The sequence below is a fragment of the Pseudonaja textilis genome, chromosome 12, assembly GCF_049901715.1.
Source record: "Pseudonaja textilis isolate UNSWEBS1 chromosome 12, rPseTex1.2, whole genome shotgun sequence".
NCBI lineage: Eukaryota > Metazoa > Chordata > Lepidosauria > Squamata > Elapidae > Pseudonaja > Pseudonaja textilis.
Window position 1 is genome coordinate 3760603 of NC_142001.1, and position 18818 is coordinate 3779420.

General features: G+C 44.4%; 1 protein-coding gene and 2 long non-coding RNA genes across 3 annotated transcripts in view; 1 reads left to right on the top strand and 2 right to left on the bottom strand.

Annotated features, from left to right (window-relative positions):
• Positions 1-789: 789 nt before the first annotated feature.
• Positions 790-18818, bottom strand: part of LOC148124756 (uncharacterized) — an 801081-nt gene continuing 783052 nt past the window's right edge. The window contains exon 2 of the long non-coding RNA XR_015745037.1: positions 790-8736. This is a non-coding gene — a long non-coding RNA (uncharacterized LOC148124756). The remainder of the gene's footprint in view (positions 8737-18818) is intronic.
• The window catches only part of NALF2 (NALCN channel auxiliary factor 2), a 33368-nt gene continuing 15339 nt past the window's right edge, over positions 790-18818 (bottom strand). The window contains exons 2-3 of the mRNA XM_026703190.2: positions 15233-15404; positions 790-13471 (exon numbers count right to left, since the gene is read on the bottom strand). Of these exons, the coding sequence (XP_026558975.1) occupies positions 13032-13471; positions 15233-15404 (612 nt within the window). The 3' untranslated portion in view covers positions 790-13031. The remainder of the gene's footprint in view (positions 13472-15232; positions 15405-18818) is intronic.
• The window catches only part of LOC148124757 (uncharacterized), a 75188-nt gene continuing 58225 nt past the window's right edge, over positions 1856-18818 (top strand). The window contains exon 1 of the long non-coding RNA XR_015745039.1: positions 1856-1949. This is a non-coding gene — a long non-coding RNA (uncharacterized LOC148124757). The remainder of the gene's footprint in view (positions 1950-18818) is intronic.

Consider the following 18818-nt stretch of genomic DNA (forward strand, 5'->3'; position numbering starts at 1 on the left):
TGTGTTGTGAGTTAATTTTGTGAGTTTGCTTGCAAGCAAATTTTATGTGACAGACTGAGCTAGCCAATGGCAGATAGATAGATCTCTGAATGAATCTGTGATTCTGTGAGCAACTCAATCTGCCTGCCTGCTTTTGGATAAAAGTTGCTTGCTCTTTTTTATAAAAAATTCAATATTTATATAAATATTTATATTATTTATATACAAGCCATGCCCAGCCAGTCACATGACCACCAAGCCACACCCACATATTAGGCCATGCCCACAGAACCGGTTAGTGGTTCCTGGGGTTTAAAATTATAAGTTTGGTGGTCCTTGAGGTCCAAAAGGTTGGCGACCCCTGCTGTAGAGGACACTCGGCCTGCTTTCATCATGCCCAGGCCAGCATGAACATACTTCTCCAATTATGCAAACTGTTCCCCAGGAACATCTCGTTTTCACATGTTCACTCTAATTCCAAACTCTTCCAATATCTTTCTCAGTTCCTACAGCAGGTAACATTTTCCTCCCAGATCTTCTGCTGACCTTTTCTCCACTTGCCAGGGGAGACCACTAGACATCAAAGAGCTGTAGGAAATTTAAAAAGCGACCCAGGAGGCAATAAAGGCAAACATCCCCCCCCTCAAATTTTTCCTCTCCCCCCTCACACACTTTTTAAAAGAAATTTGGCTTTCAGATTTTCTTCAAGCCTCACAGTTCAACACGTTTTTCTATATATCTGCAATCTACAGACACATCCTGAAGTGAATATTTCTGGCTGCCAAGAAAAATCACACACCAGATAAAAAGTTATCAATTCATAACATTTTATTTCTTTACTGGGTTAAACAGGAGCAGAGTAGTTCCCTGATCCAAAATACAACAGAACTGAAAGCATTACAGGTACAGAGACTATTGAAACACAGAGAGTAATAGGATAATAATAATAATAGTTTAATACAACTGAATTATAGCATGATTTTTATCATTTCCCCCCTCCTTTTTTGTTTTGTTTTTTGTTTTGTTTTGTTTTTTTGTCAAACCATCTTGGAAAACAAATGTAATAGGAACTAGTGCAAAAAAGTTCTAAACATGAAGCACAGTGTATAAAATGACCTAAGAAAAGTGCTCCCTCAAAGAGCACAGCCATTTTCTTATGACGGGAGATGGGGAAAAAAGGGGGAGGACAGAGGGCCAGTGAGGGGAGGGGGCTGGGAGGAGAAGGAGGCTGGAGAGAGAAACAAGGCCATGAGGGAATGAAAGAGGGTTAAGGTGGAGTTCAGCAACACACCTTGTAGTTTTCCCAACATCTCAATCGTCCTCAGAAAAAAGCTCCTGGCCATCTCGGCCCAGGAGTTCCGCTCTGTGGCCGAAGCAGACCGAGAATTCGTGTGGCCTGCCTTGACCCCTTCTCTCTCTGGCCGACTCCCCTTTGGGTGGCATCGCCTCTTTTATTCCAAGGAAGGACCCTCAAGAGGACCTTAATAATTAAACAATTGCATGGAGAGGAAAGAGGAGCTTTCCCTTGCTGGTCTTCATTTTTCCCCTGCTCCCCCGACTCTTGCGCCCCAATTCCACAGACCTGCCTTCCTGCCAGAATAGAAAAACCTCACAACGGAAAGGACTCCTTCAACCCAGGAGACAGCAGTGGCCAAAGGAAAAACAGGAATAACCCTACGTGTCAAATGAGATGTTATAATAGGTTAGAAATTATATCCAAACTCTGTGTACACGGAGTCATTTTTATCAGGGGCACAGATGTCCAGGCAAAACTGATCCAATCTTTCATCTCCAACGCTAAGTGCCTTTCTTCCCCAACCCACATTTTACTTGGGGCCAGTGACAGCCTTCCCATGAAGAGCCTTCGCCACTTGGTGGGACTTTCACTGCCATCATGGGTGTCTGCAATCACATGGAGCAGGGGTCTCCAACCTTGGCCACTTTCAGACTTATAGACTTCAATTCCCAGAGTACCACAGCCAGCAAAGCTGGCTGAGGAACTCTGGGAGTTGAAGTCCTCAAGTCTTAAAGTGGCCAAGTTTAGAGAACCCTGTCCTGGACCATTTCTCTTCCTACCTGCTACTCTAACAGCCCAAAGTCCCAAAGGTCTTTTTTCAAAAGGCAACTGGACTTTCTTTGTTTTTGCTTGAAGATGTCTCATTTCTCGTCCATGAAGCTTCTTCACTTTTAAGGAAGAAGCAAAACATCTTCAAGGACAAAACCAAGAAAGTCCAGTTGCCTTTTGAAAAAGGACCTTTGGGGCAACCATGACTTGGATGGCTGAGAATCTCCACAGACACCTACAGCCAAAGGACTCTGACATTTGCAGTTAGTAAAGCATATCTAGGGTAGGTGGTTATTTTGTCCCGTGTAGCATTTGAAAAGCAACCTGGCTGGATCTCGGAGGCTTGGCCAAATCCCTTTTGAAAAGTAGCCTTCTGGCCACAAATAGAACAGAAGCATATTTTCAGGTCTACCTTGAATTTTAAATACATATTTGAATTTCAAAACTATTTTTTTAGAAAAGCAAAAAAACAGTGGTTTTTTTCATGATTTTGGGAAATCGCATCCTGTGTGCACCCTCATTTAGTACAGTTGGGGAGAAAAGCTGCCATTTTGATATTATTCCACTTTTAAGTATTTGCATATTGGGGGTCACAGTTTATCTTTTAGGACAGGGGTCTCCAATCATGGCCACTTTAAGCCAGGTGGACTTCAACTCCCACAATTCCCCAGCCAGCAAAGCTGGCTGGAGAATTCTGGGAGTTGAAGTCCGCCAGGCTTAAAGTGGCCAAGGTTGGAGACCCTTGATCTAGGAAGCAGTTCCCAGAAGCTGCCTGTCCTTTGCTTGTTAGAGCTATGAACTATTGAAGCAACAGTTATCTTTGGCGGGAATGCAAATACGTGGCTCCTTGGCAGGCTTAACCTCAACACATATGTGTAGAACCTGGATGTTTTGTCTGGTCAGTGGCATGGCCCTGATGTGTTCAGAAACTTTGGAATTACGCTGGATTTTTGTGCTCTAGGAAGTAATACAGAAACAGGACAAAACCAGATGTGCAGAGTTAAGGGGGAAACCCCAGCTGCTGCTAAAATCAGGGATTGTGGCATTAGAGCTTAAGGACTGGGCTGTCCATATCAGATATCTCAGGTCCTTGGACATCTTGGTCTCTTGATAGGTTTATGAAATGCCATCCCCTAAGAATGCAATGAGAACAGGTGGCTGTTTAAAAACTGGCACAGCGCAATCAAAAGCCAGCTTTATGGAGTCTGATCTGTTCGGTCTTGTGCAATGACTCGGGTAATGGCCATAGAATAAATAAGATTTCCAGATGCTGTCTGTAAACTCTATCTCAGATACATGCCCCTCTCTGTTCAAGAAAGGTCTTGTCTGATATACACTCAGATATCACCAGACTCTCCATTTCCATCATTGTTCAAAGGCCGCACCATTGCTAGTCCTTGCCTCCCCCAAGGTTAAGAGAATATTTGGAAAGGTAAACAAAATTGGAAGCTGTGAAGAGAATCGGTTCTTAAGGGATCTTTAAGAGGGAGAAAACATTTGTGAAGGAAGTAGAAAGAACGGCGAATAGATCCTCTTGCTCAAACCCCTAAAACAGGGTCTCCTGGAGTTATCCTTACATTATGCGAGAGAGAAAAAGGGCAGGTGGGAGGGACCAGGTGCAAACTCCTCAGTAAATCTTTCCCTCAACTCTTTCTTTGGAGAAAAACACTGTTCAGATCACATGGCAGTTATATTGCGGCACGAAGGCTGAAAGAAATGCTTTTGTTTCTTTTATTTTGTTTATATTTTCCGTATTGCTCTTTGCACACGTAGCACATAGAATAGGGTTGGAAGCAGTGGTGGCATTCAGCAAGTTCTGACCAGTTCTGGAAAACCGGTAGCGGAAATTTTGAGTAGTTCAGAGAACCAGCAAGTAACATCTCCGACTGGAGATTTCACAATATCCTTCCCCTGCCATGCCCACCAAGCCACGCCCAAAGAACCGGTAGTAAAAAAATTTGAATCCCACCACTGATTGAAGGTCTTCTAGTCTAACCCCTTGCTCAAGTAGGAGAACCTATACCACTCCAGACAAGTGGCCATCCTGCCTGTTCTTGAAACCCTCCAGAGATGGAGCACCCACAACTTTTGGAGGTAAGTGGTTCCATGATGAACCGTTCTCTGTTAAGAAATTTCTGCTTTATTTTTAGGTTGGATCTCTTTTTAATGATCTTTCATCCATTACTGCTTCTTCTGCCTTCAGGTACTTTGGAGAGTAGGTCAAACTCCTTTTCTCTGTCGCAGGCCCTCAAGTACTGGAAGGTAGCTACCATATCACCTGTAGTTACAGTAGTAGGCATACCTAATACTTTCAATTGTTCGTATGGTTTAGCTTTCGCACCCCTTACCATCTTGGCTGCTTTTCTCTGTTCCATTTCTAGACTCTCAACATCTTTTTTTATATCATAATGACCAGATCAGGCTGCAGGACTCCAAGTGTAGTCTCAGCAATGCAGTAAAAGTAGTACTATTGCTTCACATGAACTTGTTACTATCTGTCTATCGATGCAGCCTAGGACTGTGTTGCCTTTTGGCTCAGCTGCCACATACTGTGGGCTCATACCTAAGGGGTTGTCCACTAGGACCCCAAGTCCCTCTCAGAGTTACTTCTGTTGAGCCAGGTATTACCTATGCTACACCTGTGCATTTTTCTTGCCCAAGCATAAAACCTTACTTTTCTCACTACTGAATTGCATTTTGTTTGGATAGGACCTTGGTGACTTTAAATCTTTTACCTTCTCACATTTAATGAATACGGCATCTTTAATATTTTATGCCATGTTATTTAACTTGCTAGGAGAACCTGAGTCTGAAGAAATGTATTGTGTACACACGAGGATGAGTGAGGCAACGAAGAGCCTGAAAACAATAACAAGAGACTATGTGTATCTAGGCATGAAATCCAACAAAATGGGAGCACGGGTCATGTTTTCGTTTGTACTTCTAATAAAAGGCCAACATCCAAAGTGTAAGTGGAGGATTTTAGAAGTAAATCGCTGACTTATATGATAGTGCCGCTGAAAGAACTTTGGATTGCCGGACCCCGGTCTAAATTACCTATATGAAGAGCTTCTGGCAGGGAATAGACTGCACCTCACAAGAACCAGGAAGAAACTAAGTGGCTAAGCTTATCTGAATAATTGAGAGGCTGTCACAGAGGAGGTCAGGCTATTCTCCAAAGTAGCCAAGGCAGGACAAGAAGCAACAAGTGGAAGATCATTAAGGGACATCCAACCTGGAACTAAGGAGAAATTTCTTGACAGTGAGAACAATTAATCAGTAGAATGCTTGCCTTCGGAAGTTGTGGCTGCTCCATCACAGTTGCTTTTCAAGAAGAGGTCGGGCAACCATTTGTCAGGAATGGTATAGAATTTTCTGCTCAAGCAGCGGGTCGGACTAAACGTCATCCAGGATCCTTTCCAATCCTATGATTCTATGTTCTATGAATAATTTGGGTTTCTAAAATGCGGAATGGCAATTTATTACATTAAAACATCTTCTGATTTCTCAATTTGGTCTGGCTAACCTTAGGAGCTTTTGAAACTACAAAATACTTGTATTTGGAAAGTGTTTTGAAAGAATCTAAAACCCAACCTTTTCTTAGGAACTTTGGAATTTAGAGTTGAAATGCTGTATCTTGTGACAATTCATAATTCTTTTCATGTTTAATGGATACTCTGAATGTTTTAAAGAATGATAGGTGTCCAATGCGTCTATTCCACTTAAAGAGTTTTAATATGCAGCATAGAAGTCTTTTAAATAAATACATTTGGATCTGTTCTATACATTTGTTATAAAATCTGCGAGTCTGAATCTCAGATGCCCTCAAACAAAATCCTGCAGGATCATTATTTCTGAAGGAGCACCTACAACCAGGAGTTATTTTCACAGGACACCTTAGAAATTACCCACAACCGTGTTCCTCAAATCTTGACTTTAAGATGTGTGGAATTCAATTCCCAGAATTTAAGAGGATGATCCTCAAGATGAAAAGCATTCTCTTCCCAGGGCGTATGCTCCATATGATCCTCTGGCACCATTTGTGAGTCTGGCACCCCACAAGCAGGGGCCACAAGCAAAAATCAAATAGTTTCATTCCCTTTCAACCTCTCTTGTTGTGGTGGTTTGCCAGCAGCAGGTGCGGACGGCTGAAGTCTTGGAGAGTGAGGACTCGGATGAGGGGCCTGCGTGTGATGCAGGGATGGGGCCAGGACTATCAGGGAGTGGGGTGCTGCCTTCGGAGATTGTGGAGGCTGGCAGCAGCGATGAAGAGGTCCCCCAGGAGCCTGTGCCCAGGGCTGCTCGAAGGAAAGAGCAGCTGCAGCAGCATGGGCGACTCGGGAGTAAGGCTGCAAGGTGATGGTCCCTCCTTTAAGGGATAAAAGCCAGCTCTCAGAGGTGGGATTCTTTGCAGGAAGCAAAGAACTTCTTGCACGTCAAGTCGTGTGGAAGTTCAGACTTTTCTGGTTTGTGTTTGGAGACTTTTGGTTTTGATTATTTCCTTGCAATTTAATCTAGTGATCTTGGCAGCCTTGCACAACCTTGGCAAGGCTTGTTCTTATCTGGGACAATTCGTTTGAAACAGCCTTTTAACCGTGAAGGAACGGAATTCACAGAGAAGCATTAAAAAGGTTTTGGTTTTATCTCTGTTTGGTGTTTGTTTGCTTTGAACGGGGCTTGGGTCAGAACACTTGTTCCTGTACTTGTTCTTTTAAAAAGTTCTGCCTGGAGTCTCCCAAAATGCTACTTGCAGATCCATGTCAGGACACCCTTTCCCTGGCACCCACCAGGAGGGGGCGGCAGTAACCTCCTAATACATTGACGCTTTATATATTTGGTCCCCTCCCAGGTGCAACTATTTTGAGACTCAGCCAGGTCTCCCCACAATCAGTCATTTCGCCTAAAATAGGTTTTCAAACTTTCTAGTTGCGTCCACCAGGCCAAAAGCTCTTGATGATCCCTGACAAGCGTCATTTTCAAACTTTCTCCATCTAAAAATCTATGGGGTGGGTGGGGGGAGCAGTCTATATAGGAAATGGTGTGTAAATTGTGTAAACCTTTCTTTTCTCCTTCAGAACAAACTGTGTAGGGTAGATCAGGGGTCCCCAACCTTGGCAACTTTAAGACTTATGGACTTCAACTCCCAGAATTCTGGGAGTTGAAGTCCACAAGTGTTAAAGTTGCCAAGGTTGGAGATCCCTGGAGTAGATAATCTCCCACCAAAGTACAGCCTGCTATCGCAAGAATCTGAGCTCAAAACTTTCAACGGGCTGCTCCAGAAAGTCTACCCTGCCCACCTCCAAACACTTCATGTACTTCACTCTCTGACTTTCTCTGTGGGAGCCTGGAAACCCCCAGCCCCTCTGTGTATATTTGGTGCTGCCACAGAAGTAGTTGCAATGCATCCAATAAAAAAAAAAATGGTGGTTCCTTTATTTCAAATCCAAGCTGACAACATATTTTTGTACCGGTATTTCCTGGTTAATGGTCTTGCTCCAGCACACTTTTTGGGGCTGATCTCTCCCTGCAGCTGGAGGGATGAGGAGGTCCAGGCCATTGTATTTCATGTTTCCTGAGCATGTGCAGACTGCTTTAACGCTTTTGAGACAGTTGAATTACTTCCTTATGCCCAGAGTCTTTTTTCAAATGACAGTAGCTGAAGTAGAATGTATCCTGTTTAGAAGGGATCAACTAAGCCCAGGAACAGGCTACTAGGGTGGTTTATTTGCAACCGCATAGCTGTAAAAGTTCAGAAATTTCCTTTGGGAAATGGAAAATCCACTTCAAGGACAAAAAGGGGCACAGACTTCGGCAGAAAAAGTAGGTGATAAAAGAGATGCAAATAAAATAGTAATAATTGAAGAGCACGTGGAAAAAAAAATACTAAAGGAAAATAGTAAGAAGTTATTTTCAAAGTCAAAAACTGGCCCAAGAAGCATTTGGGTCACTGGGTCAAGTAGCAAAAGAGACACCACGGAATGATGCGGTTTGCAAAGAAACTAGATTAATCTGCTTTTATATTAATGTCATAAGGTTCTCTATTGCCGTGGTAGCACAGTGGTTAGAATGCAGTAAAGTACCGCAGGCTAATTCTGCTGACTGCCGATTGCCAGCAGTTCAGCAGCTCAGTTCTCACTGGCTCAAGACTGACTCAGCCTTCCATCTTTCTGAAGTCATTAAACTGAGGACCTAGATTGTTGAAGGGATTATGCCGACTCCGTAAACTGCTTAGAGACGGCTGTAAAGCACCATGAAGTGGTATATAAGTCTAAGGGATATTGCTATTGCTGTTTTCAAGGAGGCAATCAGAAGTATGCAAGCAAACTGTGGTAATGAGATCTTCCAGATGTCTTTAGAAACTACCCAGCAACAAATTGCCAAGCTGATGGCATCCAATTGACAATCCTGAAAGAATTCAAAGATAAAGTCTGATGAATTAGCAAAAGTTAAAAAAAAAAGCCCTTCAAACTGAATGCACATTTTAGACCCAAGAGAAATATAGACCCAAGAAAATATAGACGGATCAAATGTCTGTTCCAGATAAATTGGTGTAATTCTGACCACATTTTAAAAAAAACAAACTACTCCAAACACAGAAGCTCTGCTGAAGGAAATCACCATGTCTTCCATAAAGATAAATCCCCCCTCTTCAATCTTACAGAATCTACGCCAAGTGGGAGTGTTAATACGGCCTTGGGGAGACCATACTTGGAATACTGCATTTTGGTTGCCATGATGTAAAAAAGATGTTGAGACTATGGAAAGAGGATAGAGAAGAACAGCAACAAAGGTTATTAGGGGACTAGAAGCTAAAACATATAAAGAACAATTGCTGGGATTGGGTATGTCTAGTTTAATGAAAAGAAGGACTGGGGTGATAACAGTGTTCCAATATTTGAGGGGCTGCCCCAAAGAAGAAGGTTCATCCTATTTTCCAAAGCACTAGAGGGCAAGATAAGAAGCAACGGATGGAAACTAATCAAGGAGAGAAGCAACCTGAAATTAAGGAAAAAAATTCCTGACAGTTATAACAACTTGCCTCCAGAAATTGTGGGTGTTCCAATATTGGAATTTTAAAGAAAAGACTAGACAACCATTTCTCTGAAATGGCATTGGGCCTCCTGCTTGACCAGAGGCTTGGATTGGAAGACCTCCAACTTGGTCCCTTCCAACTCTGTTAAGAGACATTTTTTCATCAAAGACTATGAGAGGAGAGGATGTGTTCCTGTATAGATTGTTGATAAAATAAACACAAAGCAAAGGGTAAGAAAAGCGGGCAATTTTTCTCAGTGGAGAAGTGGAATTCCTCAAGGATCTATTTTGAAACATTGTGAGGGTTGGTGATGTGGATAATTTAAAGGAGTATTGGTTAAATGCATGGAGGACAGCTCTATCCAGTGTATCCAGACTAGGCCCAGTATGAGGGAACCAGTTAAACCAGTTGGAGGGAAACAGAGGCAGGAGGGAAGGATGACCATCTTCCCTCCAATCAAGCACATCAACAGCTGCTAGAAGCCGTATCTTAATTAAGATGGGGTTTGCTCAGATCAGCTCATGTTCCTGTTCCTATGATTGCTCAATCAGCTTAGGCAACTTTGCAGAATTTTGCATTGCCCTCTTTAAATTTATTTTTTTTTAAAAAAAGAAAAAATGACCCTCCTTTACCCAATTTAGTTGAATAGCCTTCCAGGAATGTGAAAAGTAATGAAACCTGTTGGGGTCCAATTCAAAATAATCAGCAATAGAAACTGTCATTGGAGTAACCCAAATGCAGCAGTATCTGTTCCATTTTGTTCCTATAACGCTCCTCAATGGGTCCAATTCTGTTGGTTCAATCAACCAGAGGCTGCTTACGGTAACCACGGTATTAAGTGGGTTTCCTATGGCATTCCTTATTTGCCCTCGCCTATAGAGAGATCAAGGGCCCACCCACCACTTCCTAAGGCAGGGAGGGGGGTAGTTTCTTATGAATCCCAGGTGATTAAAGGTAACACAAAAGCTCAATCTTTGATTGTAATTCAATAGTGAATATACTGCTGGATCCCGAGTCTTTTCACTCAGGCAACCTGTTGGCCATGTACATCACGAATAGCAATTCCAGGTAGCAAAGGAAGCCATTGCAAAGGATGAGGCCCGGCGTTGCTTCATATCGGAATTTTCCCCCCTGTTTTAAATGGGATTGAAAACTATGCCTTCTTTTGATCTCGCTGTGCTCTGCCACCATGTCTTATCATGAACTGAACTGCATATTGTCAACGGTAGCCATTTCTTGTAGAAATTATGTCACCAAGAAGGACCAAAGCGGGTGGAGAGGGGACACCTTTGCAAGGACAGGGTGCAGGCACTTCAATCCCTGGCACCTGGTTACAGGGTTGGGAGTAGACCTTACCTGGAGATCCTCTGGAAAACATACACTGGTTTGGAGTGATCCATCTCACCCCTGTCTCATCATCACCCTCTTCCTCATCCTCCTCAAAAGAGGCAAATTTAATCTGAGAGAGAGAGCAAGGTGGGGGCTTATACTTGAGGCAGATATACCATGTGGATCGGACCAAAAATCCCTTCTGTTTTCATGTTGCATAGTATCCAGTTGGATGAAGAAGACTACTCACTTTGGGCATTCAGGACTTTGGAGGATCATAACTTTGAGATGGGTGAGTATCTCCTGGAAGGTTCTAAAGCTCAGACCTCCGAATAACCCCAAACGTTGGTTCCCTGTTTGAGAATGAATCAACTGAATAGGTAACAATACAGCCTCCCTGTGATGTGCTATGATTATTCACTTCCAACCACACAGAAGGTAGCTTTTCTTTAAGGAGAAAGGAATGTGGCCCAACCTATAACCAGAGAGCACAAAAATCCATAGGGGATGTGATTTCTGGAATTATTAAAATAATCCCACTTCAAGATTTGTCAGACATTACAGAGAAGCCAAGAACGAGGGCTAATTTTTTCACTACCTAATTGTCCTCTAAAGGAGTCTATTTTAGACCAACACAAACCACCTACAGGGGATCCTTGGTGCTCTCTGAGTCTGGTGGCTTTCTTGCAGACATTTCATGCACTGATATCAGTGCACCCATGATGTTACCTAGTTTGGTCATGACATGTCTGCAAGAAACCCACCAAGCTCAGAGAGCACCAAGGATCTCCACAGTCCAAACCTAAGCTGCAAATATTATCTTCTATTGGTATAAATCACATATTTAGAGCTGCTCAATTTTCTCACTCTTGTTTATTGTACCCCTCATTGTTTTCACAAATTCTTCTTTCTCAGTGATGATATGTAACACGCCAACTGCTGATGGAGAATAGTCCTTTGGAGGCTATCCCCATTTCTGAGAGTGAGAGCCTTAGTGAGTGGTTTGAGACAAAAAATGGTTCTTTAATATAAGATTAAAAAGCCAGAGAGAGACAGAGGGATACCTTCCATGTCAAGAGTCTCTTAAGAGTCTCCCTTTTTCCTTGAATGAAAATTTAACGTTCAGGGAGAGAATTTTTAGGTATCAGAAACAGCCTGCCTGCATTCTGCCTGCATAAAACCATTTTTCCCATGGGGCATATGCAGGGAGAGAGAGCCTGGGCAAATTTAAATTGAGGAATGAATGTGGACCCAAACCTGGTAGCGTTTTGGTAGAGGGTTAATTGAGCCAAGAATAAGGACATGCCTTCAGTTTCTGTAAAGAATCGGGAACTGGCTTCAGGGATTGGACTTGAGTCAGTTAACAGAGATTAGATGAAGAGCCAAGCCAAGCCTACCAATTGGGAATAATAATAATAATAATAATAATAATAATAATAATAATAATAATAATAATAATAATACATCTGAGCTGGTTATTTCTCACAGGAAATATGTTGTGGGCCTATTCAGAGTTTTTTTGCTTGGACATTCTGGCTCCACTCGGAAGTCAACTATAATCTTCTTGTGTGGGTGCTAGAAACGAGGAGAAAGGCATTTCTAACTTCCTACCATTGTGCAAAAGTCAGCATGTCTACCTTTTAGAGCAGGGGTCTCCAACCTTAGCAACTTTAAGACTTGTGGACTTCAACTCCCCAAATTCCTGAGCCAGCATGGCTGATAATCCCCCTTCTCCTGCAAAACTATGGAGCTAACTCAACAAAAAAGAACAGAAAAGAAACGGGCTTCTATTGGCATATTCTCAACAAATCTAAGACTAACCCTCCAATTTTGAAAGTGATCCCCTTGGAGAAAAGCCTCGTCTTCCTTTCAAGGAAATGCAGGTATTTCATGTGTTTGAGGACATCTTACAGAGATGATAGAGGCAGACAGTGAAGGAATTCAGCCCTTCTGGGAACAGGGGACCCCAGACCGCACAAGCTACTGCCGCTGACTTCTCCTGGGCCCGGGCTCAACCGGAAGCCCGGGAAGGTCCATTCAGCACTTCTTGCAGCTCTTGGTCAGAGAAGGGGGGGGGAGGGGACAGAGAGGTCTAAGAAAGAGGGAAGGGAGGGACCCTGTCGTCACCCCTGGGTTGCCTGGGACCGGCCTCGCGTAGGACTTGGATCTTGGTCAAGCTACTGCTTCTGCCGTTGCCACAGGCCAGTTGCTCACTCTGGAGTGGAAACATCCTGGCCAGGAACCTTACCCAGGACAGGTGGTGGCAGAAGAAGCAGGGGTCTCTCCCGGGGGAAGCGGGGACCCTCACACTGGCCTCTGCAGGAGACCGCCTGCTCCACCTTCCCTCCTGCCCCTTCCGTGCCTGGCTTCCGCAGCTTCAGGCCAGGAGCTCGGGGAGCCCTCTGGGAGGCTGCGTTCCCACACAGGCCCTCTGGGCATCCCTGGGTGGCCCTGCGAGGCGTTGGCTCTTGGTGGGGGAGGTTTCCACGTGGGGGGGGTGGGCCTGTGCGTGGCCTGTCACCCAACCGGTGCCCCCCAAAGAGGTATAAGGAGTGCCCCCTCCCCTCCCTCGCAGGCGCCTTCCCCGCCCTTTCCTTTTGCCTGAGGAGCTGCCCGCGAGCTCGGTCACTCGTCCCTGGCGGTGCTCTCCTCCACGGCGGGAAGGACGTCCAGGCTCAGGCCTTCGCTGCTGTGCACCCCGGAGAAGGAGACCATGGTGTGCAGGAGCATGAGGACCAGGACGCAGAGCCGGATTTTGCTGTGGCTGAGGCGAGACCCTGCAGAGACCGGCAGCAGAGACGGGGGAGGGTACTGGTGGTGGTGGTAGTACAGGTGGTAGTGCTGCTGCTTCTGCTCCTGCTGCTCCTCCTCCTCCTTCTGCCGCTGCTGCCGCCGCCGCTGCTCTTGCTGGTGATGGGGGGCGTCATGGCGGGGGCTGTGGGACGACTCCGACTCGGGGGATGCGGCGGAGGTGTTGTTGCTGCGGTCTGGGTAGGGATCGCAGGAGTCCCACTGCACGTCACAGCACTTCGCTTCCGGGTCGGGCAGCTGGCTCTCCAACAACCCTGGTAACACAACAGCACAAGAATTGCCTGTGGAAGAGCCATCGCCCTTGGACCTCGATCCTGCTTCCCGGGGCTTTTTAAAGGCCTGGTCTCTGAGCGGTTGGCAGAGCCGGCCTATAGAGCCCCAACAATCTGGGTCCTCCTTTTACCCACCTCAGGAGGACGGAAGGCTGAGTCAACCTGGAGCCAATCAGAATCGAACTCCTGACAGTGGGCAGAATTAGCCTGTAATGCTGCATTCCAACCACTGTGACACCACGGCCCTTCCTTCCTTCCTTCCTTCCTTCCTTCCTTCCTTCCTTCCTTCCTTCCTTCCTTCCTTCCTTCCTTCCTTCCTCTCTCTCTCTCTCTCTCTCTTTCCACCTAGCAATAGCACTTAGACCTCTATCCCACTTCACAGTGCTTTTTAAAGCCCTGGTCTCCAAGCGGTTTACAGAGTCAGCCTTTTCCCCCTACTAATCTGGGTCCTCATTTTACCCACTTCAGAAGGACGGAAGGCTGAGTCAACCTGGAGCCAATCAGAATTGAACTCCTGGCAGTGGTCAAAATTTGCCTGCAATATTGCATTCTAACCACTGTGATACCACAGCCCTTCCTTCCTTCCTTCCTTCCTTCCTTCCTTCCTTCCTTCCTTCCTTCCTCTCTCCACCTAGCAATCGCACTTAGTCCTCTATCCCACTTCACAGTGCTTTTTAAAGCGGTTTACAGAGTCAGCCTTTTTTCCCCAACAATCTGGGTCCTCCTTTTACCCACCTCAGGAGGACGGAAGGCTGAGTCAATCTGAAGCCAATCAGAATCGAACTCCTGGCAGTGGTCAAAATTTGCCTGCAATATTGCATTCTAACCACTGTGATACCACAGCCCTTCCTTCCTTCCTAACCTTAACCCTACCCCCCCCACCCCCACCCCCCCAGCATCAGCCTGAGTTCCCCCAGCATAAGCAGCGCTAGCGGAAAGCTAAGACTCGCAATGAAAGAGAACCGGGTGGGTCTGTTCTCCTTGTCTGGGCCACGTGCCCCTCCTCTTCCCCCCCCCCCCCGGGGAGCTCTGGATACCTTCATAAGGTGAGTGACCGGGGGTTCACCTGTCATGACCTTAATTTTGGGTCTGTGCTGATAAAAACAATTTCAAGAAATAATTACTAAAATACTAAACAATAATTAAATAATAAATAAGGAGTGAGTGAGTGAGTGAGTGAGTGAGTAAGTGAATGAATGAATGATTGAATGAATGAATGAATGAATATGCCACAGCCTGGAAAATTCATGCTCCCTAACCTACAGTAATGACAATACCTCTTGTAAGGTATATTATGATTAAAAATACGTTACTATACAATACTGTTACTTTTTGTTTTGTTTTATTTTAAGACACCTAACATTGTAGGAGGCCCACAGGCCCACGTCTTCACGGGAGAGTGTAGGTCTAACCCCTACTTCCCATCTGCAATGACCTGACTTGATTTTCATCTTTTAAAGACGAACAATCACATTTCTAAACTGAAATTTGCATCATCGTTTTTCTTCAGTGCCATTTGGGTTTGATCTCTTCTTGGGTCTCATCGGACAGTTTTCCTGCTGCTTTCAATCCAAAGGAATAAAGAATTGCCCTTTTTTGTTGGACCCCCTTCATAATGAACAGGTAGTCCTCGACTTACAACATTGCATCTAGCGACCGTTCAAAACTATGAGCGAGGCAAAGGGAGGTACTTCCGTGCTCATCCCCGGAAGGCTTCCAAGCCCCTCCCCTTCCAAGCCTTACCTGTGCAGAGGAAGCCAGGCAACCCTCCGTAGACCAATTCATCGTTGTCAGGCAACACAAAAGGGCACCTCGTCTCCACCTCCAGGCAGTATTGCTTGCATGGAATCCGGTGCTGGCACTGTAGTTGGGTCACATCAAAATACTCAGAGCACAGCCAAGCCTTGTAGACGGCCTACGTGAAAGGAACAAGAGTCCAGAGGCAATAATACAGTAGCAAAAGTGACACCCCCCCACAACCCCTCCCCAGGAATCTGAATGGTGTCTGCTGGGATGCATGGATAGTCCTTGACTTACAATGGTGAAATTAGAGGTCGTTCAAAATGGCAACGGCACTGAAAAAAGTGGCTTAAGACCGTTTTTCACACCTACGACCATTGCAAGCATCCCTGTGGTCACGTGATCAAGAGTCCACAAGTCTTAAAGTTGCCAAGTTTGGAGACCTCTGGTTTACTTCCTTATATTGTCCCGCATTGCAGTTGTCTAGTCCATGCCACCTACTAGTCTCCTGACCCAGGTAGAGACCAGCTCCCAAGAGAAAGCAAATTATATTAACATACTAATGGACTAGTGCAGGGACTCAAGGAAAACACATTACACTCCCCCCCCCCGCCACTGCCGCAGGAAAAGTTAGGGACCTCTAGTTTAAACCACTCCTAGCTTTTTAGCCAGAAGCCGATCTAAAAAAACATGGCTGGGTGATTTGCAACATCCAGGAAAGGGCAGATCTGATTCGGAGGGGGAGGCCGAGCAGCTGACAGGGAGTGTGGCTCCATTGGCTGTGGAAGAAACTGGGGAAGGGCACAGTCCAGCTGGGCAGAGCAGGGAAGAGGTAGAACAAGGGAGAGGGAGTTCAGAGGAAGACCCAGGCCCACCACCCCCTCTTCATCCTAGGGCATGCAGGGAGGAACAGGGAAGGGAGCAACGTGGGTTGCGTGGCTTATGGGGGAGGAAAGGGCCCTGATTCCCTTCATTAGCTGCAGCTGGGAACACAGTATTTAAAAAGGGAGATTGCTCACAGCAACTTGCTGGAAGCAAATCGTGAGTTATCTGGTATTGTCCAGGCTTGTCTGGGTTCCTGGCGTCCTCCCAACTGTGTGTGTTTTGGTGGCCTTTCAAGTTGCAATTCCTTTTCCTGCCCTGTCCAGTTAATTGCTGGAGCATGGTTTGTGTGGATTTTTAGTTGCAGTTTGTATGTATTTTGTTTTCAGACTGAACTTCCTCCACTTAAACTGTTCTTGGGAGAGTTTTTTTTCCCCATCTGAAGGTAACTGGACATTGGGGGCAAAATTGGAAGTACTAAAGGGACTCTTCTTACTTATGTGACTGTGTTGCCTTAGTGCCACGCCCCTTTGGGTCATCACAGACAGCTACAAATTGGGCGCCTTCACATTACTCCACCCACACCTCCTGACGCACAGACACCAATCCCTGGCTGAAGATTTAAAAATACCCCTAAAATACTAACTGCTTTTCAAGATTGTGTATCCTGCTCCAAGACACAAAAAATAAAACATCTGGAAGAAAACATGCAAGCTCAGACAGCACCAAGGACCCCCGAGACAAAATTTACCAAATGCTGGTTTGGTCATAAAATGGGGCAAAATTCACTTAACTTACTTAGCAACCTAAAAGATCGAGCACTACCTGCACAGGGTAGGAGGAAAGATCAAAAAAGAGAAGAGAAAAAGGCAGCTTTTGTTTTTGTAAAGCACAAACATCCACGGTCAGCCAGATGGTTTCCTCCCAAACCAAAACCTTTCTCAGTTTTCTGGGATTCACAGAAACTATGACTGAAGACGAAAATGTGCCCACAAATCAGGTTCCTGAGACATCAGTGTAATAAATCTATATCCCTTTGGGCCTTTTTCCCCACTAGAAATTTTATATTTATGATCTAATACGTTTTGCAGACTAATAAAAATTCTTCCTAGGGGATCAGTTCCGTTGCTTTGGTAAATTTTGTCTCGGGGGTTTTGCTTGTCAGAAGGTTGCAAAAGGGGACCCAGCCACAGTCGTAAGTATGAGTCAGTTGCCCAGCATCTGAATTTTGATCACGTCGTCATGGGGATGCTACGAAGGTTGTAAGTGTGAAAAATGGTCATATGTCACTTTGTTCAATACCGTTGTAACTTAGAACGATCACTAAACAAACTGTTGTAAGTTGAGGACTACCTGAATGAATTGTAAAGGAAATGTAATTGGAGCCAATTGAGTAGACGAGTGGACAAGTGGTACGCCCTGGTAAGAAACATTCAAATGTGTGTGTATATTAAATGTACTTTATGTTAAATATAAATGACTAAATCATGTATGCTAATGTATATTGACTACCTAATGAATACGTGTATGGAAATGATATATAAACCTATATTTCTTTGTCTAGGATAACTTTTGCATTAGGGAAACTGCCCAATGATCATTAAAAAAATTTAAAAAATAGTATCTTTTGGTTACAGTCCAGAATAAAATAACAAAAAATTACCCTGATTTCAATACTTTCACTGTAACCCATAAGTAATAAAAAAAAAAATAACTAGAAGTTAGAATTACTAACATGATGCTATAAAATTACAACCCTAAAATATCTTCATAAAAGCCCTTAATATTAATACTAAAACTAAAGACTAAGAGAAGGCTTCAAAGGGCAAAAAAATATGTAAAAACAAATAAAGGCCAGAAAAATAAAAATGTAATTTTGAAGAATATGAAAGTGAAGCTGTAAGGACGAAAGTAGAAAGAGAAGCAAAAGAGATCTGGTATAATTTATTGGTAGACAGTTAAAGACGTTTGTGAGAGTATTAAAGAGTGATTAAGAGGTTTTTAAGATGGCTTCCTGGGGTTAGTTGGGAGGGTTGCTACTACGCCAGGCTCCCGGCCCGAACTTCTGGAGGCCATCGGTGTGGATGTGGAAGTTCCCCAGGCGCTAGGAGACTGGGGTTGGCCTCAGAAGTGACTCGGGAGTTTATGGCCGCCAGGGGCCTCTCCCAGATCATCCATGGCCCCACGCCAGGTGTGATTTTCTTGTCAGAGCAATGACAGCCTGATCTAGTGAGGGATCTATTCTTAACCAGGGGTGGGATTCTACCAGTTCGCGCCTATTTTTCTTTCTTTTTAGCTAAGATTTCATTTTTTTTCTTTTCAACATTTATTCATCTATTATTCTTTAATACGTTTATATTAAATAATATAAATGTAATACATAGCTCCAGATGGCAACCTCACTTGCATTTAAGATCTACTTCAACATTAGGCGCAGAAGGGACAAAGAGGAGAACTAAAAGCTCCTAAGACTGAGGAGGCACTTGTCTAAAATGTAAAAGGTCTCCTGCTGGACTAGAAGATCTCCAAGGTTCCTTCCAACTATTATTCTATTATTTTGTCTCAGTTCATTCTGAGCCTTAGCTTTCACGACTTCATCCTTGCAGATTCAGGGTTTTGGCCAATATTATGATTTAGTTATGTGTCTCGCTTTCCATTTTTCAAAAATACTTATTTTTGTCTCTCAGTTTGTCAGAGAGTTCTTTATGCAACCATGCTGGTTTCATCAGGGGTTTCTTTCTCTGTGGCCTTTTATAATCTTACTTTT